General features: G+C 43.9%; 1 protein-coding gene across 1 annotated transcript in view; it reads left to right on the top strand.

The window, feature by feature from the left end:
• The window catches only part of LOC138820278 (VWFA and cache domain-containing protein 1), a 141,188-nt gene extending 121,665 nt beyond the window's left edge, over positions 1-19,523 (top strand). Inside the window, exons 22-26 of the mRNA XM_070011972.1 lie at positions 1,670-1,821; positions 4,199-4,360; positions 6,455-6,532; positions 7,717-7,818; positions 17,792-19,523. Coding sequence (XP_069868073.1) covers positions 1,670-1,821; positions 4,199-4,360; positions 6,455-6,532; positions 7,717-7,818; positions 17,792-18,030 — 733 coding nt within the window. The 3' untranslated portion in view covers positions 18,031-19,523. The remainder of the gene's footprint in view (positions 1-1,669; positions 1,822-4,198; positions 4,361-6,454; positions 6,533-7,716; positions 7,819-17,791) is intronic.
• Positions 19,524-25,547: the final 6,024 nt, after the last annotated feature.

Genomic DNA, 25,547 nt, shown 5'->3' with positions numbered 1-25,547 from the left:
ATATGTGAGGGCTGGGAAGGTGGCTCAGTGGTAGAGCGCTTGCCTCGCATGCCTGAGGCCCTGGGTTCGATTCCTCAGCACCACATAAGCAAAAAGAAAAAAGCCGGAAGTGGCGCTGTGGCTCAAGTGGTAGAGCACTAGCCCTGAGCTGAAGAGCTGAGGGACAACGCCCAGGCCCAGAGTTCAGGCCTCACGACTGGACCAAAAACAAAAAACGAACAAACAAACAAAAAAAAGTATATGTGAGATAGTGCCAGTGGCTCACACCTATAATCCTAGCTACTCAGGAGGCTGAGCTCTGAGGATCTCTGTTCAAAGCCAGCCTAGGCAAGAAAGTCCATGAGACCCTTATCTCCAATTAACTACCAGAAAACCAGAAGTGGTGCTGTAGCTCAAGTGGTGGATTATTTGCTTTGAGCTGAAGAGCTGAGGGACAGCGCCCAGGCCCTAGAGCCCAGAGTTCAAGCCCCACGACCAACCAAAAAAAAAAAAAAAAAGGGTATCTGCTTCTTGGCAGATTTTTAAAATTTATTTGTTTTTCTTTCTATTATTTTTCTCAGCAGTACTAGGATTCACACTTTCTGGGATCAACACTTGAACCACCCTAAGCAGCACTTTTTGCACTGGTTATTTTTGAGATGGGGGGTCTCACTTTTTGCCCAGGCTGGTTTGGACCACATATTTACACTTCCTGTGTAACTAGGTAAATGCCACCACGTCACCTTTTTATGAGGTAGAGATAGGGTATTCACAAACTTTGTGACTAGGCTGATCTCCAACCACAATCCTCCCAATCTCAGCCTCCCAAGAAGCTGGGATTACAGGTATGTTCCTCCATGTCTGTCTAAATGGCACTTTGGAAACAAAAATCTACATGTTTCCTACTCTCCCTACTCTTTGCAAGGGTGTTTTAGACTAGACATCATGGAGCAGTGGCTATGGTAGACCAAGAAGGGTAGGAAGAGCAATTAGATAAATCATAGCTGGTGGTTACCATTTGATGAAGCAGAATAAAGGTATAAAAGGAACAGCCATCTCTACTTTTTTTCCTTCAGCAGAGGAAGTGTCTACCATTGCATTGGTTAATTGGGGATGTTATATGGAAACCCATACCAATTAGGTTTGAGAAACACTGACAGTGATATGTTCTCTTAAGTGTCATTGTGCACAGAATATATTAAAGGCTCGAAGAAATTGCCTGTTAGGAAATCTGTTTTAACTGGCCCAGTAATTCCTAAATGTATTTGACTCTTTCCTTTTTATTTAAATGATGACCACACATGGGAGATGTTAGACCCCCCCCAAAAAAAATCTAAGAAACCTTGGGGGCCATTTCCATTTGGTAATTTTTTAAGGACGATTTTGAATAACCCTGCAATAATCCATAATGTGTGGATGCCCTGATTTTAATTCACAGAACAGTTGCATTTCTCTTGTTTGCATGTAGTTGAAAGGCATAAACCAGCTCTCCCTCAGCAGATTATTGCTAATACAATTTTATAAGGAAAGAGAACTCCAGGGCAATACTCACAGTACTACTAAGTCATGGATCCCAGAGAACTGTGCAGTGCTCTGGCTGAATGCTCCTCCACCCCGCCCCCCCAGCCCAGCCCACCCCACCCCACCCCACTCCTGTGCTTTCTGTAGCACAGAACCTTGTCTCCGGCAGGGACTGCTTCGGTGTGCTCGACTGTGAGTGGTGTATGGTGGACAGTGATGGGAAGACTCACTTGGACAAATCTTACTGTGCACCCCAGAAGGAATGCTTTGGGGGGATTGTGGGAGCCAAAAGTCCCTACGTTGACGACATGGGAGCCATAGGTATGTATATGAGGAACCTCGAGCAATTTTGATTTTTAGATACTATCTTCCTGCTATGTCCTAGGACCGAGTGCTTTGAATAAGAATCCTCAGCCCAACTTTTCCTGATTCCTTTGACAGTAGTCTTTAGTTACAAAACTGAGGCAGATAATTACCTTCAGAGTTGGCTCGGATACTCTGTGCAGAGACAGCGAAGCGGCCAACTCATCTTGCCAAATTTTGCAAGCCTGGAATTCATCCCCACAAAGCTTGCTCTGAGAAACACAGGCCCTGATTTCCGCATGGCTGAACTTGGGAGTGTGTTTGAATGCACCCCGCAGCTGTCAGAAACTCGCAGCCCGCGGTGTGCAGAGCCAGCACAACTTGTCTCTTCCCAGCTTTCCTTCTTGTCTCTCTCCTTGTAATCTTCACAGGGCAGCAGTTTTACAGCTCCAAGTCAGTATTTAGGGGCTAGGGTCAGCAGACAGCAGAACAATCCAGCATCTTAGGGGAGGGGACAGGGATACCAAAGGGAGGACAGTCCCGGGGATCCAGCCCCAAAAGCTGCAGAATGCTGCCAAGGAGCCTTTTCTAGAATTAACCCCAAATATTCATTCTTAGCTGGCAGGTGCGCCAAATATTTGAAGCTTTAGTTAATACAGGGGCTCTTCAAATTATGATTGGGAATAAATCCCAACCAACCCATCCTGAGTTAAAATAATAAGTTGAAGTGCATTGGCTCTACCTAGCCCATCAAATGTTAACAACATAGTACACAGTACGGTGCTGGCAGCTTACCCTTGTGATCCTGTGGCTGAGAGAGCTGCCACCACCCAGAGTCATAAAACAGGATCCTGCCTCATGTCACTAGCCTAGGAAAGGACACCGATTCCAAATCAACGACAGTTTCCACAGAATTCATTCACTTCTCTATCATCAAAATGCTGGGGGGAAAGTCAAATCATCAAAAGTTAGGGATTGTCTAATATTGATGTGAGTGTGTGTGTGTGCACACAAGAACGCACCAGTACTAAATCTTAAACTTAAGGCCTAGGTGTTGTCCCTTACCCTTTTCTCTGAAAGCTGATGCTCTACCACTCGAGCCATAGCTTCACTTCTGACTTTTTTGGTGATTAATTGGAGATAAGAGCCTCATGGATTTTCCTGCCAAAGTTGGCTTTTGAACCATGATGCTCATACCTCAGCCTCCTGAGTAGCTAGGATTATAGGCATGAGCCACCAGCCCCTGGCTCCAACCTTGATTTATAATAGCTGCTCCATGAATAAGCCTCCCTAGAAGAATAAAGGCCCTTATGTAAGGGAAGGCTTGGGTTTTATTATTATTATTTATTGTTATTTTTAAAGGTGGTGTACAGAGGGATTACAGTTATGAGTCAGATGAGTACATTTCCTTTCCTACAATGTCTTCCCTTCCCTCTCTCCTAGTCCCTCCCTCGCATCTCCACCCACAGTTGTATAGTTTATTTTCATCAGTGTCCAGTGAGCTCTACTGCTGTACTTTTTCACCCCTTATCCCTTGAATTTTGTACCCTTTCCACCACCCTCCTGAAGATACAAAGATGCAAATACACGTAAATAAAGAAAAGATGACAGAATCATCAAGAAATAAAAATGTTAGAAAAGAGAGAAAGCTTGCTTCTAACATATTAAATGACATAATTTTATTCTTTCTAATGGCTGTGTACAATTCCATTGTGTATAGGTACCACATTTTGGGGATCCACACATTAATTGTGGGGCATCTGGGCTGTTTCCCTGTCTTAGCTATTGTGAATAGTGTGGCAGTGAACATGGATGTCAGCAAAGGAAGGTTTTGAACTTGCCTATTACTAATGAACCAAGTAGGGACACAGATGAGATGAATTATGAAGTCATTCTGTGCCCACTTGCACTTCCTAGTGGGAAGAGCAGAGCAGATGCCCTAGAAGGAACCAGAGCCCTGGAATTCCACCTGTTTGGCACTTATTATTATTGTTATTATTATTGCTATTCATGTCTCTTGTTTCAGTTGGGTGAGTCATAGAACATCCCCCTTCCTGGGCCCCAGATAGGCCCAGAGTGCCCTGGCCTGTGTACCCAGTGATATTTCCTCTCTTCTAAGAGTAGCAAGCACTCTGTTAGCACTGGATGCTATATATACAGGAATTTCCACTTGCAGCAAGCCTTGCCCTGTATGCTCTTGCTCTGTTCTAGCAACCAACATTTAAGAACCTAGAGTGAAGTCTTGGGTCCTACATTCTGGTAGGTGTTTCTTGAAGAGCTTGGAGGCATATCACAGCTGTTCACCAATACCCCTGCCATGGTGGCCTTTCCCATCTCACCACCCACCTTCCACCACTGGTGGGAAATCTTAGAAACATCTGCTTGCTTACTGCAGGTGATGAGGTGATCACCTTAAACATGATCAAGAGTGCTCCCGTGGGACCTGTGGCCGGAGGGATCATGGGCTGCATCATGGTGCTAGTCCTGGCAGTATATGCCTACCGCCACCAGATCCACCGCCGAAGTCACCAACATATGTCTCCTCTTGCTGCCCAAGGTGAGTGCAGAGGGAATCCTGGAGGCTCCTGTGGGTTGATCCAAGGCTAGAAGGACAATGGTTGGTTGGTTAAACCTTGAGAGAGTTGGAAGAACAGTGCTACATGTCCAGCTTCTTTGGAATCATTTAAGACATTTCAGCAAGTTAGTGCCTAAATCCTGCCAGCCTCCAATAACTCTCCTCTCTTCTTGCCTACACTATATACTAGCTTGCCACGGTCTGCTATGGGTAGGTAAGTCAGAGGAACTGGGTGCAGGGTAGAAAATTTTGTGTCTCAGACATGCTGCCCTTGCAGTTCTGTAAAGATGAGTGAATCAGAGATACCCCAGATCATTAGTGCCATGATCACAAGTTCATATCATTGCAACTGCTATTACGGGGTGTGTGTGTGTGTGTGTGTGTGTGTGTGTGTGTGTGTGTGTGTGTGTGTGTGTGTGTGTGTGTGTGTGTGTGTGTGTGTGTGTGTGTGTGTGTGTGTGTGTGTGTGTGTGTGTGTGTGTGTGTGTGTGTGTGTGTGTGTGTGTACATACATTTGAAGAGTCACATCTCTTGTATCCCTTGGAGAACTGAGGCTTGAATTCAGGGCTTTGGATTTGCTAGGAAGGTACTGTATTGCAGAGCCACACCTACTGCACTCTTGCACTGGTAATTCTGAAATAGGGACTCACTTTTTCCACCTATTTCATACTTCCCTACAGTAGCTGGGATGACGCATGCACATCTCCATGCTCACCTTCTTCCTTTGAGGTAGAGTCTCACAAACTCTTATGTCTAGACTGGCCTGGAATTGTGACCTTCCCTCATCTCAGCCTCCCATGTGGCTGGGATGACAGGAACATGGCACTCTACCCAACTATTGGTTGAAAAGGGGTCTAGTCTGTTTGCTTCAGACTGCAGTCCTTCCAAGTCTGCCTCCGTGTAGCTAGAATTACAGTTATCAGTGTCAGGAAAATAGTTGTTTATCTGAAAAGAGTCATTAAACCCAAGTACAAAAGAATTCATCTGTAAACATGACCTTGATACCAAGGGTTTTAAGCCTGTTGTTTGTACTTGCATGTGTGTGTCTGTCTGTCTAATAGCTGTATCTATGTCTGTCTATGTCTGTATGTGTGTGGTCTATCTGTACTGAAGCTTGAACTCAGGGCCTGAATGTTGTCCCTTTGACTTGCGTGTGTGTGTGTGTGTGTGTGTGTGTGTGTGTGTGTGTGTGCTTGTCCCTTTGACTTGCGCGCGTGTGTGTGTGTGTGTCTGTGTGTGTGTGTCTGTGTGTGTGTGTGCGCGTGCCCATTCTACCACTTAAGCCACAGATTGACTTCTGGCTTTTTGGTGGTTAATTGGAGATAAAAATCTCTTGGTCTTTTCTGCCCAGGCTGGCTTTGAATCACAACCCTCAGATCACTGGCTCCTGGCTTATCCATACTTACTAAAAGGAACAAGACCATTTAATAGTCATCCCCAGTCCCCCAGGGATGTTCTAACCTGACCTTTACAAAGATGGCTTATTTTTCTCCCTGGCCACTTCCTCAGCCTTGCAGTAGTACTAACAGGTGGATGCTCGACCATTTGTTGACCACATGGGAAATATTGCCTGAGTTAACCCGAGGGATGGTGACAGAGCCTGCCTTTTGAGATTTGGCTAAGCGAGGATGACCATCATCCAGTGTTGCCTTAGGTTTAGCCTTTGACAAGTTTGTGTAACACTACTGAGTCAGCAGTCAGCCATGGATTAGACCCTTTTTCTCCCATATCAGGGACTTTAGCAGAGATTAGACATTATTTGGCTCCATCAACTTCTTTTCTCTTTTTAGTCCCTGTTTCCTCCTTTTAAAAGTGTGATGGGCTGGGGACATTAGTTCTTTCCTTTCTAAAATGAGATTCACTCTTTCTGTTGTTTCTGTTTTGTCTGTGTGAGGGATTGAACCCAGCACATGCTAGGCAAGCATCTTCCACAGAGCTAAATCCCAAACTACATCCCAGATACACGCTGGATGGAATGCTGTCACCCAGCCATCACATGATTGCTCAGCGGGGTATTAAAGCGGGTGGTTTTGTTTGATTAAATAGTCATGTTTCTCTCTTTTTAATGATGGGTAGAAATGTCAGTGCGTATGTCCAACCTGGAGAATGACAGAGATGAAAGAGACGAGGACAGCCACGAAGACAGGGGCATCAGTGAGTATCCAGCTGCCTTGTGCAGCCCTTGTCAGCAGGAGGCAAATCCAGAATAAATATTCCTTCTCATGTCCTTTTGGCTTGTATTAAAATTTAAGAAGCTTTGACAGTTGGCTGCATTTCTTTTTTTTTTCTTTCTATCCCACTCTCCCTTTTTTGTTAGGAATAAGTGAAGGGCTTTGCTTTGTTTTGGAAAAATCTCAGAAGATTTTTTTTTTTTTTTTGGCATCAAGTGGCCTAAAAAAGCTTGGTTATGCTTTCCTTTCATTCTCCCCCTCATTAACTTTCCAACATAGTGTTTTAAAAAGAGAAAGTTTCTAGGATGCGTTTGTTTAGTACCTTAGGTAGTGTACACAGTACATGGGGGGAAAAGAGCATTTTCTTTAGCAAAAGAGAGTCCTGTTGATGTTGAGGTGCTCTGACCTTCAGCTCCCTGAGAAACGAAGTTGTGGGAGTAAGTACCTCTCCCTGCATTCAGCCCCCCCTCCTCCCCTCCCTTCCCTTCCCTAATCCTCTCTTCCCTCCCCTCCCCTGCCCTTTCCTCTCCTCTCCTCTCCCCTCCTCTCCTTTTCCCTCCCCTCCTCTCCTCTCCATCTCTCCTAAGATTTTGTTTTGTCTAGTGTTGTGTTTGGTGCTGGTATTGGGCCTGAACTCAGGGCCTGGATGTTGTCCCTTAGGTTTTTCACTCAGGGATAGCACTCTACTACTTAGGCCACAGTTCCACCGCCAGTTTTTTGCTGATTAATTAGGAATAAAAACAAACTCTCCTGCTCAAGTTAGCTCCAAACATCCTCAGTACCCAGCCTCCTGAATAGCTAGGATTATAGGTGTGAACCACTGGTGCCTAGCCCTAGAATTCTTTTAAAAGTTATCCAGGCACCAGTAATTCATGCCCATAATCCTAGCTACTGAGGAGACTTTTTTCTCCCATTAACTACCAAAAAGCTGGAAGTAGAGTTGTGGCTTAAGTGGTAGATCACTATCCTTGGGCGAAAGAAACTCAAGGATAGGGCCCAGGCTCTGAGTTCAAGCCCTAGGACCAGCACCAAAACAAAACAAATATTATTTAGTCTAGCTGTCAGAGTACTCTGCTAATGTGTGACAGCGCATGCTCAGAGCAAGGGCACTGACCACCATGAAGGTGCTGGGCATGAGTGGTGCTAACTCTCCTTGTCTTCCCGCAGTCAGTAATACCCGGTTCATAGCCGCAGTCATTGAACGGCACGCACACAGTCCAGAAAGGAGGCGGCGCTACTGGGGCCGGTCAGGAACAGAAAGTGATCATGGTAAGATCTGGTTTCCCGTGTGAGAACCTGTGAGATGACTATCGCACACACCTACTCCCCTTCTCCCCACTCTCCTGTTCTGTGCTAGATTTCTTAACAATTTTTATAGTTATTATTAAGGTGGTATACAGAGGAGACACCATTTCCTGAGTCAGTAATGAGAGTACATTTCTTTTTTTTTTTTTTTTTGGACAATGTCATCTCTTCTTTTACTTTCCCCCAGTTTCTCCTTCCCATCTCTGCCCACAAGTTACATAGGTCATTTTTCACATCATGTTTACTGAACAGCATGATTGCCTTTGTTCGCCTTTCCTCCCTCCCTTTCTGTGCCCTTTCCTCTCCCCCAACCCTAAAAAAAAACAGTAACAACAAAAGCATGTTTCCATTTCCCAGAGTTCATTTTAAAGAATAGTATTTTAAATGCTCAGAGAAGTTACATTTGAGTTCCTCTCTTAAAGGTGTCCTCCTTTAGTCTGATAACTTGTGTGCAAATGCAGAGCTGTATAGGTTATTATGTCCAGTTATATTTTAGATCTAACTTCCCCATATGAGGGAAAACATGCACCACTGGTTCTCTGAACTTGGCTTGTCTCACTTAGAACAAACCTCATGAGTTGTTGGAGGTCCATCCATTTCCCTGAAAATCTCTTTCCCTTCTAATGGATGAGTAAGATTCCATTGTGTGTGTGTGTGTGTGTGTGTGTGTGTGTGTGTGTGTGTGTGTGTGTGTGTGTGTGTGTGTATCACCATTTATTCATCTACTCACCTGTTGTAGGGCATCTGGGCTGTTTCTATAATTGGCTATTGAGAACAATGGAGCAGTAAATATGGAAGTACAAGTGTCTTCACCATATCTTGAGAATTTCGTGTTTGTGGTACTGGAGTTTGAACTCAGAGCCTTGTATTTGCTAGGTAGGCAAGCCATCACTTAAGCCATACCCCCAGCTCTTATTTGCTTTAGTTAATTCTCAGATGAAGCCATGTATATTTTTGCCCAGGGCTGGCCTATGCCTCCCACCTAGCTGAAATCATAGCTATGAACCACCACAGCCAACTCATTTGTTGAGACAGAATCTCTAACTTTTTGCCCATGGTGACCTGGAAACTCTAACCCTCTCAATCTCTTCCTCTGTCATAGCTGGGATTACAGCCTCGAACCACTGAGCCCAACCAAAGCATTACATAGTTTGACTTAGTCTCAGCATAGACAGGTTGCCTCTGGCCACCCAGCTCGCTCCCAGGTTTCTTTCCGTAAACAAGTTATTCATTTAGTCTGCATGGAACCTGTTCATTCTTCCACTTGTTTCTCAGTGCGATGGATAGACATTCCCTTAGGACCTACCACCCAGTGTTGGTGATGGAACACCAACTCACTGAAGGATCTCCTAGCTGTGTACCCTTGGGGCTTGATTAGGGTCTTAGCCTTCCTCTAGTCTTCCCAGCCTGTTGTCTGGCTTTGTCTGGAATGCTCAGAGAAGTCTTCGCCAAAGCAACATTTTGCACTGAGCCTTAATGGAAAGTTAGGAGTCCAGGCTTGAATTTGTCAAATCATCAGTGACATAAAGTTCAGTGCAACCGATGCTCTGGCAGTTGAAGCTGAGGGGGCACCAAGCGCCATGTGAAGGAAGCCCTGAAATAGGGAATTTTACATTCTCTCCTGGAGAGAGCACCCTTCTGCCCCCCCCTTGGCCTCTCCCCTTCCTGGTATGGCAAAGAACAGCAGGTTCTCCGGGAGCATCGCTGCCACAGTGTGTTTCCATACCAACAGGAGAAGTTTGTGAGATTCCTTCAGGCAGCCAGTGTGGCTTGGGGCACAGCTGCCAGCGCATCAGATTCCCTTTGGAAAATGGGAGCAGCCGATCCTCTGCAGTGTAAACTTAGACTGTTGTTCTCATTTGGGTTTTCACTCACATTGTTCCCACAGAGCACGTAGAACCTTTGGTTCTTGTGGAAAGCCAACACACAACTTAAATTTTTCAGTTTCTTGACTTCCTTGGCTTTCCCCTCTCCCCCCCCCAAAAAAAAAAAACACTTTGAACCAGCATAAAATCTTTCTGCTAGGCAGTTTTGTGTCCTCTCCTTTGAATACTAAAGCAGGTTTGGGGCTACTAAAGTTCAACAGAAATAATTTCTTATTCAGCAGAGACATTGAATACATTCTCATTCTCTCTTTCTCCCTCTCTGTCTCCCTCTCTCTCTCTTCCTCTCCCTCTCTCTCTCCCTCTCCCTCCTCTCTCTTCCCCTCTCCCTGTTTCCCTCTCCCCTTCTCTCCCTCTCCCACTCTCCTCTTCTCCCCCTCTCCCTCTTTTCCCCTCTCTCCCTTCCCCCCTCTCTCCCTTTTCCCCTCTCTCCTTCTCCCTATCCCTCTTTCCTCTCTCCCTCTCTCTTTCTTCCACCTCACCACCCATCACATCAATAGCAAGTTGGGATTCGGACTGATGTTTCTGAAATCCCTTTGGCCCCTCCCACTGTCTTAGTAAAATGATATCGAAAGCATGTGCTGCGATAAAACTCATAGTGCAGTGTCAGTATCCGAAACCCAAAGAATCCAGCAAAGGGCTTGCCTGCTTTCATTTTTCCTCCCAGTAATTGGATCCCTGTTTTCTCTAAGGAATACAATACTACAGTTTTTCAGGCAGACAGAATGTTAACACAAAAGAAGTAGAAGGCAATGACATTCCCATATTCCCAATGTGTCGTAAAATCAAGAGAGCCTAACCACGTGATATCGCTGTCCCGCAGCTGCCCAGTGGGTCACTAGAAGTGGTGCCATCATGTTGCATCCCTGTAATGAGGATAAACAGGGTAAACTGCACATGCATCTCCACCCTCATGGTTTTATCCACACAGTGCTGGCTTATCTGAATGTTCTCTCGTGGAGTGCTAGTAGGGGGCGTCTCCAGTTTGCTGGGTACTATAAAGGGAGTTCAGTGGAAAGAGTGTAGAAGAGTCAAGCCAAGCCAAGCTCATTTTGAATTCTATCAGCCACCTTTCCTTTTGTTTTGGTTTGTTTCTCGGCTTGTTTCTTTTAGCAAACTATTGAAATTCTAGCAAGCTACTTTGGGCTTTAACTTCTTAGTTCATTCATTCTTGTTTTCTTTCTTTTTCTTTTGTACTAGGGCTTGAACTCAGGGCCTGAGTGCTGTCCCTTTTTCACTCAAGCCTGGCACTCTACCACACACCTCTGTTTCTGGCTTTTTGTGGGTTAATTGAAGATAAGAGTCTCATGCACTGTCCTGGCTTAGACCCATGATCCTCCAATCTCAGCCTCCTGAGTAACTAGGATTAGAAGTTTTGATTGATTTCCTAATTCTTAAAACTTAAATACTCTACCTGTTGTGTTGTGAGGACTAAATGCAGATTGCATGATAGGCTTGGAGCTCAGGCTTAACCTCTCTGTCTATATGCCCCCCTCCCCCCTCGCACCCCCTGCTCTTCCCTGAAGGGATTTACAATGCAGGATAAAACTCATAGTGCAGTGTCAGTATCCGAAACCCAAAGAATCCAGCAAAGGGCTTGCCTGCTTTCATTTTTCCTCCCAGTAATTGGATCCCTGTTTTCTCTAAGGAATACAATACTACAGTTTTTCAGGCAGACAGAATGTTAACACAAAAGAAGTAGAAGGCAATGACATTCCCATATTCCCAATGTGTCGTATGAATGCATATATTCCTGAGGCTGATTAAACCTGGGGTATGACCATGTACTTAGAAGATATGGACAAAGAAAATGGAGAGGAGACAGTTCACTTTAGGAAGCCACAGTGGTAACAGAACTGTAGCCCTGATCTGTGCTGCCCAGTGGTAGATTTCCATGAGTCTTTTTGGTGAAATGCACAAAAGCAAACTCAAAACCCATGCTGTGACTATTGGAGTTCCTACACATGGTAGAGTTAAGAGCAGAGTCATCCCAAGAATTAAAACTGAACGTTGACCAGCTAAATGTGGAAGCTTCCAGATATATTTTTTATTTTTATTTTTTGGGTCCGGTCATGGGGCCTGAACTCTGGGCCTGGGTGCTGTCTCTCAGCTCTTCAGCTCAAGGCTAGCACTCTACCACTTGAGCCACAGCGCCACTTCCAGCTTTTTTCTTTTTGCTTATGTGGTGCTAAGAAATCGAACCCAGGGCCTCATGTATGCAAGGCAAGCACTCTACCACTGAGCCACCTTCCCAGCCCCCAGATGTATTTTTTATTAAAAATATTCTACATGGCTAGTAGGGTCTTGAAGTTTTAAGAAATCCGATTTTAGGCTGAGTACACTAGCTCAAGCCTGTAATCTTAGCTAGCTACCAGGCAGAAGTTGAAGGATGGATCACATTTGGAGGCCAGCCCTGGCAGAAAAGTTTGGAGGGCTTCATCTCAAACTATGGCTAGGTGCAGTGGCATGTGACTGTTATCCCAGCTACTGGGGAAGCACAGTGACTTGATACAGCGTGAGCTGCCTATCATCCCCAGCAACATGGGAAAACACTTATAGGAGGATCAGAGCCCAGGCTAGCCCAGAGAATAAAGTGTGATCCACCTCAAAAGCAACCAAGGCAGAAAGGGGCTGGAGGTTTGTTTTAACAAACTGTTGAAACCTTAGTAAATTAATTTGGACCTCAAATTATGGTTCAAAAGTATGGATGGCTCAAGTGATAAAGGAACTGCCATGTAATTCAATCCCTAGTATTGTAAAAAGAAAAATAATATTTTGTTTTGTTTTGCCAGTCCTGGGCACTTGAACTCAGGGTCTGGGTGCTGTCCCTGAGCCTCTTTGTGCTCAAGGCTAGCTCTCTACCACTTAGGACACAGCACCACTTCCAGCTTTTTCTGATAAGAGTGTCATGGACTTTTCTCCCCTGGCTGACTTTGAACCACGATCCTCAGATCACATCCTCATGCGAAGCTAGGATTACAGGCATGAGCCACCAGTACCCAGCTCTAATTTAATTTTTACACTTTAAAAGGAAAGCTACTTAAGTTGAGAATATTTCTTGGAAAAGCAGGTCTGGGCAGTTGTGTGTGTGTATGTTTGTGTGTGTGTGCGTGTGTATGAGAGAGAGAGAGAGAGAGAGAGTGTTCTTGGGATTGAGCCCTGGCTCTTGTACATGCATCATATGTGCTCTGTCCTGAGCTACATACAACCATGGCCCCAATTATGACAATATTCTAAGAGCACTTAAAAGTGATTGTTTATCAGCAGTTACAGCCACAAGTAAACAGAGCTGACAGTTACTATCTACATATGCTTATTGTGTTTCTGCTTTGCCTAGTATTTCCTTGTATTTCTCAGTGTAAGTCAACTCCTAGTTTATTTTTAATTAAACATCAACATATATTTATTTGTTTCTTGTGAATTTATATTTCAGTTACTATATTATTCGAAACTTCATACTTGCTGATACTGAGCAACAATTATTCTCCAGCAAAAAAAGAGGAATATTCCCTTTGTTCTCAGAAGATTCCAAAATACTTGAGGCAAATACTGAAACTTGAAAATAATAGTCAAAAAGAAAAGAGCTGTTCTACAAGTGCTCCCATATCTTCCTGCAGTGACTCCCTTTGGCCACACGGTGGTGTCTGAGTCCCTAGAGAGACCTAATGTCCCTAACGAGTAAAAAGTTTTACAGAAACCACATTCTCTTTATGGATGCCTGGTCATCTTCCTGAGGCCTGTTCTCACCTGAGATTGTCTTTGCAGATACTTTTCTACACATGCCTCAGGAAAGTAATAAGTTCTGTAAAAGTGTTAGCAGACATTTGTGTTCAAGTAATGATTCCTCATACTGGGTCAGGGCCCTGTCTGTCCTTAATGATTGATCACTGCTCCCAGAAGAACTGCCTGCCACCGAGCATTTCATTTGTTCAGTGAAAAAAATGTGTCTTAGTCCTGCTTCTACACCTTCTGATTTCCATCAATTTTGAAAAAAGGACCATACAGGGAGTTTAACCACTAGCACCTGTGCTAGTTTTTCCATCACTGTGACAAGCATTGGAGAGAAAGAATTTAAGAGGAAAGAAAGCCGGGTGCTGGTGGCTCACTCCTACAATCCTACCTACTCCAGAGGCTGAGATCTGAGAGTCACAGTTCAAAGCCATCCTGGGCTGGAAAGTCCTTGAGACTCTTTATCTTAAATTAACCACTAGAAAACCAGAAGTGGTGCTGTGAATGAAAGTGGTAGAACATACACTTGAACAGAAAAGCTCAGAGACCACACCCAGGCCCTGAATTCAAGCCCCACAAGTGACCCAAAAAAAAAGGAAAAAGGGAAGAAAGATTCACTTTGGATCATGGCTTCAGAGGTTTCCATCCATGATTAACTGGACCATGGCAAGGTGGAAAGTCATGGCAAAAGGACGAAGTAGAGCACATTCTTGTATCTGGTGTGGAAGGGCTAGGAATGAGTTATTTCTTCCCATGGTATCTTCCCAGTGACCTACTTCGCCAACTAGACCCAACCCCCAATAATGCCAGTGTATTCTAAATCCTTATGGAATGCTCCATTGGTCAAGTCAGAACTTGCAGGAATCAATCACTTCCCGAAAGTCCACCCATCTTTAGCATATGAGCCTTGAATCTCAGATCCAAATAATAGTAGTATGATAACAAGGAAATGAAATGGCTGTAGTATATGGATTGTACTCCAGGAGGGGTCTGTGCTGAGGTACTCATTCAGAAGCAGTTACAGAAGGATAGGACAAAAAATAAAGTTGTCTGGAGACAGCTACATCATCTCTATCCAGCAGTAACCAGGTGGCCTGGGGCCAGCCTGGATCAGTGTATCACTGGACTCTTGTCAAAACCCCTGGGCAGGACTCAGTAAATCGTCCAGTGGTTTCTATATTGAATAAGACTAGTGAATGTCATGCCAGGCAAAAGTTGGCAGGCAGCAGAGATGAAAAACTATCCCTGGGGTATTTGAGTAGTCCACATAGACAAAGAGTCTTTGCCCAACTCATGTTTTCAATGTCACTCTTTCTGCAGGCAGCATGAGATTCTACCCTATGTCACTCAGATTTCAGAGTCCTACACCGACTCTCACTTTAGACTCAGCACTACCAAAGCTGAGAAGCTGCCGAACTTGTCCTGGCTCCTGAACGTATCACTGTTTCCCCAGCCTCCAAACCTGGAAGCCTTTGGCCTTATCCGAGGATGTCATCTCCCCCAGCATGTCCCCCAGGCAGAGCCATCCAGCTTGCTCTGCCCTGGAACAGTCTCTTGAAGCTACCTGTTGCTCCATCTCCAGACACTGCTAGGATCCCACTCTAGGATCCCTCCCCTCCCCTATGAACATCTCCTGGAGTGTTGTGGGCTCCAATCACTGTCCTCTGAATCTGACTCTACCTTCCTTCTGTCCAGCCTCCTCATTGTCACTCCACCCCACCCTGCCATTGCCTGTCACTAAATCTCTTCTTGAGACTTGGACCAGCCTTTGTGACCAGCCTTCATCTGCCTATCCAGTGACATTTCCTACTTCCTTTCCCACACACCAAGCTCGTCAGTATTGCCCAAAGCCAGCAGAGTCTTTCAGCCATTGCTCAGAGTTACTGCATGTGTTCGTACCTTCCACTCTTTTCTTCACCTAGTGAGCTCCTTGGCTTTGCAGGCCACGGTGCTCCTGTATTTGTGAGTAATGTCATATACATGCCACAGAACTCTCGCTATTCCTTCCTGAGCTTGGGGTTTCTGGATCTCCTCTCTCATCATCCTGATTTGAAGTAATAGTTGTCTTCACACACACACACACACACACACACACACACACACACACACACACACACACACACACACACACACACACACACACACCATTTCACGGTCATTCACGCCTGATAGTTTAACAACTTATAACTGTTCAGCCCACTCCTTATTTTAACTTCATTCCCATCTGAGCTATTGTCATAGATTCCTTTCTCTTCCATCCATCCTTCAAATTGCCAGCCAGACTCCCTTAATATAGAAATAATTGTGCCAGGATTTTTCCAAAAACCTTGACTCACATCTCTATTTCCTTCTCTTTCACATGATCTCCAGGATCTAGCTTCCACTTCCATGTCTTCTATTCCCTAGCTAGCACACATCCAAGCCACAGGCCCAGGGACAGCTTTCCATCTCCTCACTTCTGTGGCTGGTCTCATCCTGTCTTTGCTCAGCCCTTCTTTTTTTTGTGTGTGTGTGTGTGTGTGTGTGTCCGGTCGTGGGGCCTGAACTCTGGGCCTGGGCGCTGTCCCTCAGCTCTTCAGCTCAAGGCTAGTGTTCTACCACTTGAGCCACAGCGCCACTTCCGGCTTTTTTCTTTTTGCTTAGGTAGTGCTGAGGAATCGAACCCAGGGCCTCAGGCATGCAAGGCAAGCACTCTACCACTGAGCCACCTTCCCAGCCCGCTCAGCCCTTCTTACCAAACTCCTATTCATCTTTCTTACCAAATTCCTCTTCATCCATTTAAGACCAACTAAAATATTAGTTCTGAAATGCTTCCTCACTCCCTACCCAGAATTAGTGATTCCCTCTTTTGGATTGCAATCATACTTCCATTATGCCATTCATACTGTCTGCATTAGAGGAAGCCTAGTTCGGTTAGCATCTGACTCATACTTAATTGTAAACTCATTAAGGAAAGAAGACATCATTTATTCATGGCTTGTCATCCCCCCTTCCAGCCCATATGGTCTGCAGCTAATGAGTAATTCATTCACCTGTGCTTGTATTTGTTTTACTTCTCCCACACTGACTTTTCAGCTCCTTCTGATGGACCAAGTTTGCATCTTTATATCTCTCCTGAGAGCCCAACATAGTGACTTGTACACAGGAGGTGACTAATAAATGTTTGCTGACTGTTAAATAATTCTGTCATTTCAGTAACGTTTCATTGAGGATTCATTTGCCTTTCTCGGTTTGTTTTTTTTGTTTTGTTTTGGTTTTTGCACAGAACATACATTTTCCACCATAAACTCCTCTTGCTTGGCTGTGTTCAAGCAGATCAACTTTGTAGCCATAAATGTGATAGCACTTACCATGAGTGAATGCTGATTTGCCAACTGTAGATGTGGCAAAAATATTAATGAGCTGTCACTTTTCAAAACGTTTAAAGGGAGATTTCTGCAATATTTAAAAACATGCCAGGATTCCTGAAACAGAATCCTTTGATCAACAAAGACATTTTCTTTTGAAACATGCATGACTTCGAATTCTGAAAGAAATTAATGTTTAAACACAGCGAGCCAGCTCACACAGAGAATAGTTGATTCCTCTTTCAGTTGCTATGGGAAGGTATGGAGTTGGTGTTTTATTAAGTGCTAGAACCCTGGGCAAGTTCCTTAACTTTTCTGATCATCCTCTCCCTCCTTTGTATCATGGATATTAAAATGCATGCCTCAGCAATGTACAAGAATTACCTGACATGCGTGCTTGCTGAGGAGCAGGTGTGCAAGTAATGGTACTACTTGGTTTTTTACTTACTGGCACCAGATGCAGGATTTCAATGCTCAACTTTTCCCCCACCCACCCAATGGATCCGAGTCCTGTTTATGTCTTTCTCATAGCCACTGATCACTTATTTGTGTGGATTTCTTTAATTCAGGCAACATTCTTAATCACCAGAAAAAGACTAGTGGTATAGCACCCTAATTGCCAATGAGAGATAGATAGATAGAGGGATGGATAGATAGAGGAATATATGAGCTGATTCCCTTTTTTCTTTTTTAGTCATTGTTGATATGGAGATTTGGGATAAAGGATCCTTGTTTACTTTGTTACCATCATACTTTAATTACCTAAAAATAACTATTGGTTGTGCTATTGTTTTTAAGAGAAAAATGTTAACTCTGGAGCCCTTTAAAAGTAAGCCACCTGTATCTGTTGATAGTGTGCAAGTGTTTATGCTTACATATGGCAAAGATAGGAGCAACTCCCCCTGTCCTAGAAGTTCTAAATAGATTTTCTTTGTGTCTTGAAGCCATCAGCTGCATCTTTGTTTATTCCTTTTCTAGGCTACAGTACGATGAGCCCACAGGAGGACAGTGAGAATCCTCCATGCAACAATGACCCTTTGTCAGCTGGGGTTGATGTGGGAAACCATGAGGAGGACTTGGACCTGGATACCCCGCCTCAGACTGCAGCCCTACTAAGCCACAAGTTCCACCACTACCGCTCACCCCACCCAACCCTTCACCACAGCCACCACTTACAGGCAGCTGTGACAGTACACAGCGTCGATGCAGAGTGCTAACGATCTCCTCACCTCCACAAGAAGATGGGATCTGGGACATACAGAATGTCCTGGAAAGAAAAAGAGCCTAAAACCTGCAGGAAAAATGCAGGCGATCCCTGTGGTTTGTGCTTTGTCTAGATCAGTCTCATCCATTTGCTGCAGGCTGACATGTTTAAAAACAGAAACCACCACCAAATCACGTTTGTGAGGACTGATGCTGGCTCGGGAATGGAGGGGAAAAGGAAGCCTGATTAATAGACCTGCCATAACGCTAATGGAATGGAACAGAAGGCGAACCTCCAAACACAGAGACACGTGGGTAAAGGAAACGGAGCCAGAGGAATGTTCTCAGGAGCCAGAAGCCTCCGGCTGTCCTTAACTGGAAAAGAGGAAAGGCTACTCCTCCAGAGACAGGGGACGTGGCATACTCAGGCACCTCACGTGTGCATTGAAGATTGTTCTTTGTTTCTTAGCGGTACCTAGACACCACGATTGCTGTGTGGCACTCAAATGTTAAGCTCTAAATGATGCATCTCAAAATTTCTAAGTAAAGGATTATTTTTCTACTATTTATTGAACTTTGAAACATTCTCAAACTTTGGGGGAGAGAAAAAGGAAACACAGGAAAAATTCTCAGCAGTTAGCCCTCCCTGATACATGTGTGATGATGTGATTCTTTGACTAAGGAGTTCTATTTCTTATTTAACTGCTTAGCATCCCACTGCCCCAAAGTGCACAATGAAAAAAAAAATGAAGAAACCTTTCTCTCTGGCTTGTTTACGTCATTTCCTGGAAAGAGCGTTTTATTTGTAATGCAGTATTCTTTCTCTGTGATTGACAGAGGCGGATGGGAGGGGCAAAGAACACAAGATGTTTGAAAAAGGAAGTTTGTTTCTTTAGACTTCATATCCAGTCCCACTCAATACTTTTCTTAGGTTTCTACGAAATCTAATATGACAACCCCAGCCTCTCAGTTTGGTCCGGGTTGCATTGATTCCTTTATTCATTTAAAATTTTAAAATGTCTCATTTTGACTCTGAGAACATTACTCACATAAGGGAAGGCATTTTAAAATTGTGGAATTTTGGTTCTTAATTAAAGATTTCTTTTGAAATCATAGTATAAAGCTGCTGCCAGTTATCCAAGAAGTTACCCAACAAACTGCTTTTGATTTATATAAGGATTGATCAAATCTGGCTACTAAGACATGGGACATTGTAACTTTAAAGTAGTGTTCTAATTACAGTGATGTATTTTAGATTCACATTTTGTGATTCAAATATGTTATAAAGACCTTCTTGCACCGTGTGTTGGTGAACCTCCATTTATATGTAGTTGGGAAAAAATTCACTGAATAATGTTTTAATGATAGGATATTATGATATAATGTTTTAAAACAAATGGGTTCTTCAACAGTACAGAAAGTAAACTATATTATGTGCTACTTGGCGACCCCTTCATACTGTGTATAAAATTGCAGTCTAGTGAAATAAACTACGCAACTGACAGTGTCAATGGCTACAGTGATTTGTTACTACACCAGTCTTCATGCTTCAGAGCAAGTCCCTTTTGTTGGTGGCGGTAATAATGGTGGTGGTCATGGGGCTTGAATGCAGAGCCAGGGCACTATACTATCCCTGAGCTTTTTCACTCATGGCTAGCATTCTACCACTTTGAGCCGCAGTGCTACTTCTGGTTTTCTCATGGGCTTTCCTGCCCAGTCTGGCTTTAAACAGTGATCCTCATATCTCAGCCTCATGAGTAGCTAGGATTACAAGCCTAAGCCACCGGTGCCTGGCTGCCCAGTCCCTTTCTTTCTGTAACCTAGCAGGCTATTTACTGAACTGAAAGTAGGGATCCTTTCAAAGCTATGGCCAACTATAGCCCCTCTTGGACCCCTGAAGCATGCAAAGAAATTTAAAGTATGATAACATTAACAATCAATGCTTAAAAATATGTGTAAATCCAGGCAACTGTGGCTCACACCTGCAATCTTAGCTACTCAGGAGGCTGAGATCTGAGGATTGCTATTTGAAGCCAGCCCAGGCAGGAAAGTCTGGGACACTCTTATCTCTAATTACTCATCAAAAAGCTGAAAGTGAAGCTGTGGCTCCAGTGGAAGAATGCTAGCCTTGGGGGGGGGGGTGTTGGGGGAAGGGTGGAAAAGTCTCAGGGACAGTACCTAAACCCTGAGTTCAAGCCCCAGGACTAGCACTACAAAATATATATACTAGGGCTGGGAAGGTGGCTCAATGGTAGAGCACTTGCCTTGCATACATGAGGCCCTGGGTTCGATTCCTCAGCACCACATAAGCAAAAAGAAAAAAAAGCCGGAAGTGGCGCTGTGGTTCTAGTGGTAGAGCGCTAGCCTTGAGCTGAAGAGCTGAGGGACAGTGCCCAGGCCCAGAGTTCAGGCTTCACGACCAGACCCCCCCCCCAAAAAAAAATGTGTGTGTATAACTGCTGGGCTGGGCACATACTTCATGCCTATAATCCCAACATTCAGAAGGTTGAAACAGGAAGGTCTTCAGTTTGAAACCAGCCTGAACTATAAGGAAAAACATGTCAAAAAAATTGTTTAAAGGACTCAGTGGTAAAGCACTTACCTAGTATAAACAAGGTCTAGAGTTCTATTTTATCCAGGGAAAAAAGAAAATAAATGTGTAAAATGTAGCATCCCTCTTGAGCAGGTAAGTCTCTGTTAATATTGAATGGTTAATTCTTTTAGGAAGGGTTGGTTGCCTGGGTTTCCTATTCAGAAAAGTAAACCTCTCCATGTGATACATTATTGTCCCTCAAGATGAGGGACTCTGGGTTAAGAACCTAGCTTGCTGGTTGAGGAGGAGAGGGATTCAAGTGGAAATGTGATCTTTCCAAGAAAGGAATCACAAAGCTCTGAGCTGAATAACAAAATATCTCCAGCCTGCTCAAACACAGTAACAGAAATGCATTTCATATCATTTACAATGAGACTTTCCTATCCTGAGCTCTAGATGGAAGTGATCAAATGTATATAACCCAAGCAAGAAAACTGCTGGCTTTAAAGTAAAACAGGAGCCAGATGCTATGGTCTTACGTCTGTCATCCTAACTATTCAGGAAGCTGAGGTCTGAGGATTGCAGTTCAAAGCCAGCTCCAGCAGAAAGTCCATACAACTCATCTCCAATAAACTCCCAAAAAGCTGGAAGTGGAGCTGTGGCTCAGAACTCTAGCCTTGAGCATAAAAGCTCAAATGTAGTGAGCAGGCCCTGAGTTCAAGCCCCAGGAGAAGCACACACACACACACACACAAACCCAGTAATGTGTGTGTATGTGTGTCTGTGTGTGTGTGTCTGTGTCTGTGTGTGTCTGTATCTGGGTGTGTGCAATGCTAGTCATGAGGCTTAAAGTCGATGTCTGGGCACTGTCCTTCAGCTTTTATGCTTACCTGATCCACAGCTCTACCTCTGGTATTTGAGTGGGTAACTGGAGAGGAGCTGGGGCTGACTTCAAACCATGCTCCTCAGATCTCGGCCTCCTGAGTAGCTAGGATTATAGGTGTGAACCATCAGTGCCCAGATGGATTTTTTTCTCTCATGCTGACCACTGTTTCATGTACTTCTGATAGCATTGTCTATTACGGTCTTCCCTGGGAATCCTGAAGAAAGATCCTATCAATGCCTTCTTGCTCCCCAAGGCCTCCTGATACTGATAACCAACACACTGCTTATCAACATTGGTAAGTATCGAGCTCAGGGTATTCCTAGTCACTTTGTATGGGGAGAAAGTAAACATCTTTGGAGCCCAAGGCAAATAGGGTCCAACCATACTTATAACATATGTTTATCTGCTCTTCAGATATATTTGTTTTGCCAGGCACAGGTGGCTCATGCCTGTAATCCTAGCTACTCAGGAGGCTGAGATCTGAGTATCATGGTTCAAAGCCAGCCTGGGCACGAAAGTCCGTGAAACTCTTATTTCCAATAAACCACCAGAAAACTGGAAGTGGCTCTGTGGCTCAAGCAGTAGAGCGCTCACCTTGAGCTGAAGAGCTGAGGGACAGCACCCAAGCCCAGAGTTCAAGCCCCATGACTGGACCCAAAAAAAAAAAACATTTATTTTAAAACTTTGGGAAACGGGTAGTTTTTTTCCCATTACTTGATTTGATCTAAATGTTTATTTGGAAAAAAATGTTAATTTACTAAGATAGGCTTTCTTTGCCTACCAGATGACTGCCATGTGGAGAGAAGTCCCGCATCGCTTAGATTCACTTTCCTGTAGCAGTGGGCTGCTCCCATGGTTCTATTTTTGGAAATATGTATCTGGTAGAGTCATCATATGAAAACACAGCAGCCCAGTCTCATCTGTGTTCTCTTTGTTCTCCACCAGTGTTGATTTTCCTGGCTGAGATGCAATGCCATAGTCAAATTCTTTTTCTGTTTAAAATAATCTAAAATCGAAAGATAATATTTCTAAGTCTGTTATATATGCCAATAGAGGGTGGTTGAGTTAAAAATGATTGTATATATGCATACATTGAGGTTTGGGGGGGGGTGTTGTTGGTTGGTTGGTTGGTTAGTCATAGGGCTTGAACTCATGGCCTGGGCACTGTCCCTGAGCTTTTCTGCTCAAAACCAGCAGTCTACCACTATAAGCCACAGTCACTTCCAGTTTTCTGATAGTTCATTAGAGATAAGAGTCTCTTGGCCTTTCTTGCCCAAACTGACTTCAAACCACAATCCTGAGATCTCAGCCTCCTGAGTAGCTAGGATTACAGGCCTAAGCCACTAGTACCCAGCCAAGATTTTTTTTTTTTTTTTTGGGCAGGGGGTTGTTTTCCAACCTTACTAAAGCTTCTTCCTTCTGTTTCCTTAATTCAATAACTCTCTCTCTCCTTCATCTCCTCCTCCTACTCCTCCTCCTTCGTCTTCTTCTCCTTCTTTTCTTCTTTTCTCTCTCTCCCTCTCCCTCTCTCCCTTCTCCACTTACTCCCCTCCCTCCCCCAATCCTGGGGGTTGAACTCAGTCAGGTTAGCACTCTCCCATTAGCACTCTACCACTTAAGCCATGGTTCTGTCCAGGCTCACTTCCAACCTTGATCCTGAGATGTCACCCCTTTGAATAGGATTACAGGTATGAGCCACTGGCACCCATTCTCATTTTCTTTAAATATTAATTTCAATTCTCCCTGAGATACCAAATGATAAGGATATTACCAAGAATGTTACAAAATATTGTAATATCCAATTTCTTTTCCTTTCCTATGAATCCAGTTTGGCCCCTTTGTGGCTAATATTTGCCCCATGAGGGATGTGTGCTTGCATAGGTGGTCTCCCAGATTCATGTCTCAGCCCTACTTTCAGTACTCTCTAACTGACCAGGTCTTTGAGCTATTTGTATATGTGTCTGTGTCTCTTGTGTATCTGTGCATCTGCATGTATGACTAATTTGCAATAAAATACTACGCATTTCAAAAGGATAAGAGAAAGAATTTTGAATGTTTACACCCTCAAGAAATGATAATGATAAGTGTTTGAAGAAATAGGTTCAAAACATGACACAAATCAGGCACTGGTGGCTCACGCCTGTAATGCATTTCTGTTGCTGTGTTTGAGCAGGCTGGAGATCTTTTGTTATTCAGCTCAGCTTTGTGATTCCTTTCTTGGAAAGCTCACATTTCCACTTGAATCCCTCTCTTCCTCAACCAGCAAGCTAGGTTCTTAACCCCGAGTCCCTCATCTTGAGGGACAATAATGTATCACATGGAGAGGTTTACTTTTCTGAATAGGAAACCCAGGCAACCAACCCTTCCTAAAAGAATTAACCATTCAATATTAACAGACTTACCTGCTCAAGAAGAGGGATGCTACATTTTACACATTTATTTTCTTTTTTCCCTGGATAAAACAGAACTCTAGACCTTGTTTATACTAGGTAAGTGCTTTACCACTGAGTCCTTTAAACAATCTTTTTGACATGTTTTTCCTTATAGTTCAGGCTGGTTTCAAACTGAAGACCTTTCTGTTTCAATCTTCTGAATGTTGGGATTATAGGCATGAAGTATGTGCCCAGCCCAGCAGTTACACACACATTTTTAGTATATATATATATATATATATATATATATATATATATATATATATATATATATATAATATTTTAATATATAATCTCCAATCTAAGCCTCCTGAGTAGCTAGGCTTATAAGATAAGCCACCAGCACCCAGCTGTGGTCAAATGTTTTTAAGACTAGGTATCATGGTACATGCCTATAATCACAGCCCTGGGGAAGCTGAAGCAGGAGGATCACAAATTCAAGACCAATGTGGACTACATAGCAAGTCTGTGAAAAATAAAATCTATTTTTCCTAAAATTAAATAGCTCTTCATCCTTATCATGTAATTCCTATCTCTGATATTCTGTTGTAGCTTTACCAGCCACACAAGCCACTACATGAAGATGGCCAGACAGCCTAGCCACATACAGGAACATGGCTTGAGGAGAAGCAGGAAACAAGAGCTGGTGGCTGTAGGGTTTTTTTGTTTGTTTGTTTGTTTGGAGAAGGACTTGTGACATTGTATGGCTAGCCCCACCCACAGGACACAGGAGAGGATGATGAGTCACTTGCCCACTGAGCTAACTGATCAGCATATGTTCAGTGATCAGTTTACAGCCAGGAGATGCAGAGTGGATGAATAGGGAAGGAATACTGGTTCAGCCTTTTAATTATAGAAAAGTTGGAAAAGACAAAGGGACAAAGCCCATTGAGCCTGCCTGCTGGAAAAAACAGCCTCAGAGCTGTAGGTCTCTGGCTTCCAAAGGACCATGGCCCCTGTCAACTCAGTTCTCTACATCTTCCAGGAACTTCACTGTGAACATAGAGCTTCACCAAGGTTGGGAGAGGGGAGAAGGGCCCTTCCTCCCAGGCCTAGGACTAGAATTCCCAACAGCCAAATTCACTGGAAGGTGTATGGTGTCAGACACTTGGGGTGGGGTGAGAATGAAATGAATCCATGCATTGTCAACATGTGCCTGTTTATTAAAGAGACATTAGTAAGTGTTACTTAGCAGCCATTGGAGAAATTCTCATATGAAGCCATCTGAAATTTCAGACTGGTTTTGCTCTTTGCAAATATTTCTTAGTTAATTTTAGTTTTAAGTGTGTGTGTGTGTGTGTGTGTGTGTGTGTGTGTGTGTGTGTGTGTGTGTGTGTGTGTTTGCAGCTGTAAGGAAAGGCAATGAGAAAAAAACAGAACATACAGTATCAGATTGATGGAGGATATAGTAGTTTGCTAGAGTTGGAATTGGAAGGTGTGGACAGCCTGGAGACTCAGTTATCCATGGTATAAGGGGGACTGGGCAGACAGTGAGACAGCATTGCAGGTCAGAAGCTGCCAAAGCCCAGAGAACAAAGCCCCTGGGCCCTGGAGCTGTCCATGGTTTAGGTTTGATCCAAACTACTGGCTATTCTGTCCACTTTGTATCATCCCATAAGCCTCATCCATTAGTGGATTAGATAGCTCAGTGTTGGAGGACAGGGTCCAAAACCATGCAAG

This window comes from Dipodomys merriami, unplaced genomic scaffold, assembly GCF_024711535.1.
Source record: "Dipodomys merriami isolate MVZ:Mamm:240054 unplaced genomic scaffold, mDipMer1.0.p SCAF_850, whole genome shotgun sequence".
NCBI classification, from domain to species: domain Eukaryota; kingdom Metazoa; phylum Chordata; class Mammalia; order Rodentia; family Heteromyidae; genus Dipodomys; species Dipodomys merriami.
Note: the sequence above shows the minus strand (reverse complement) of the source record. Positions and strands in the feature narration are given on the sequence as shown.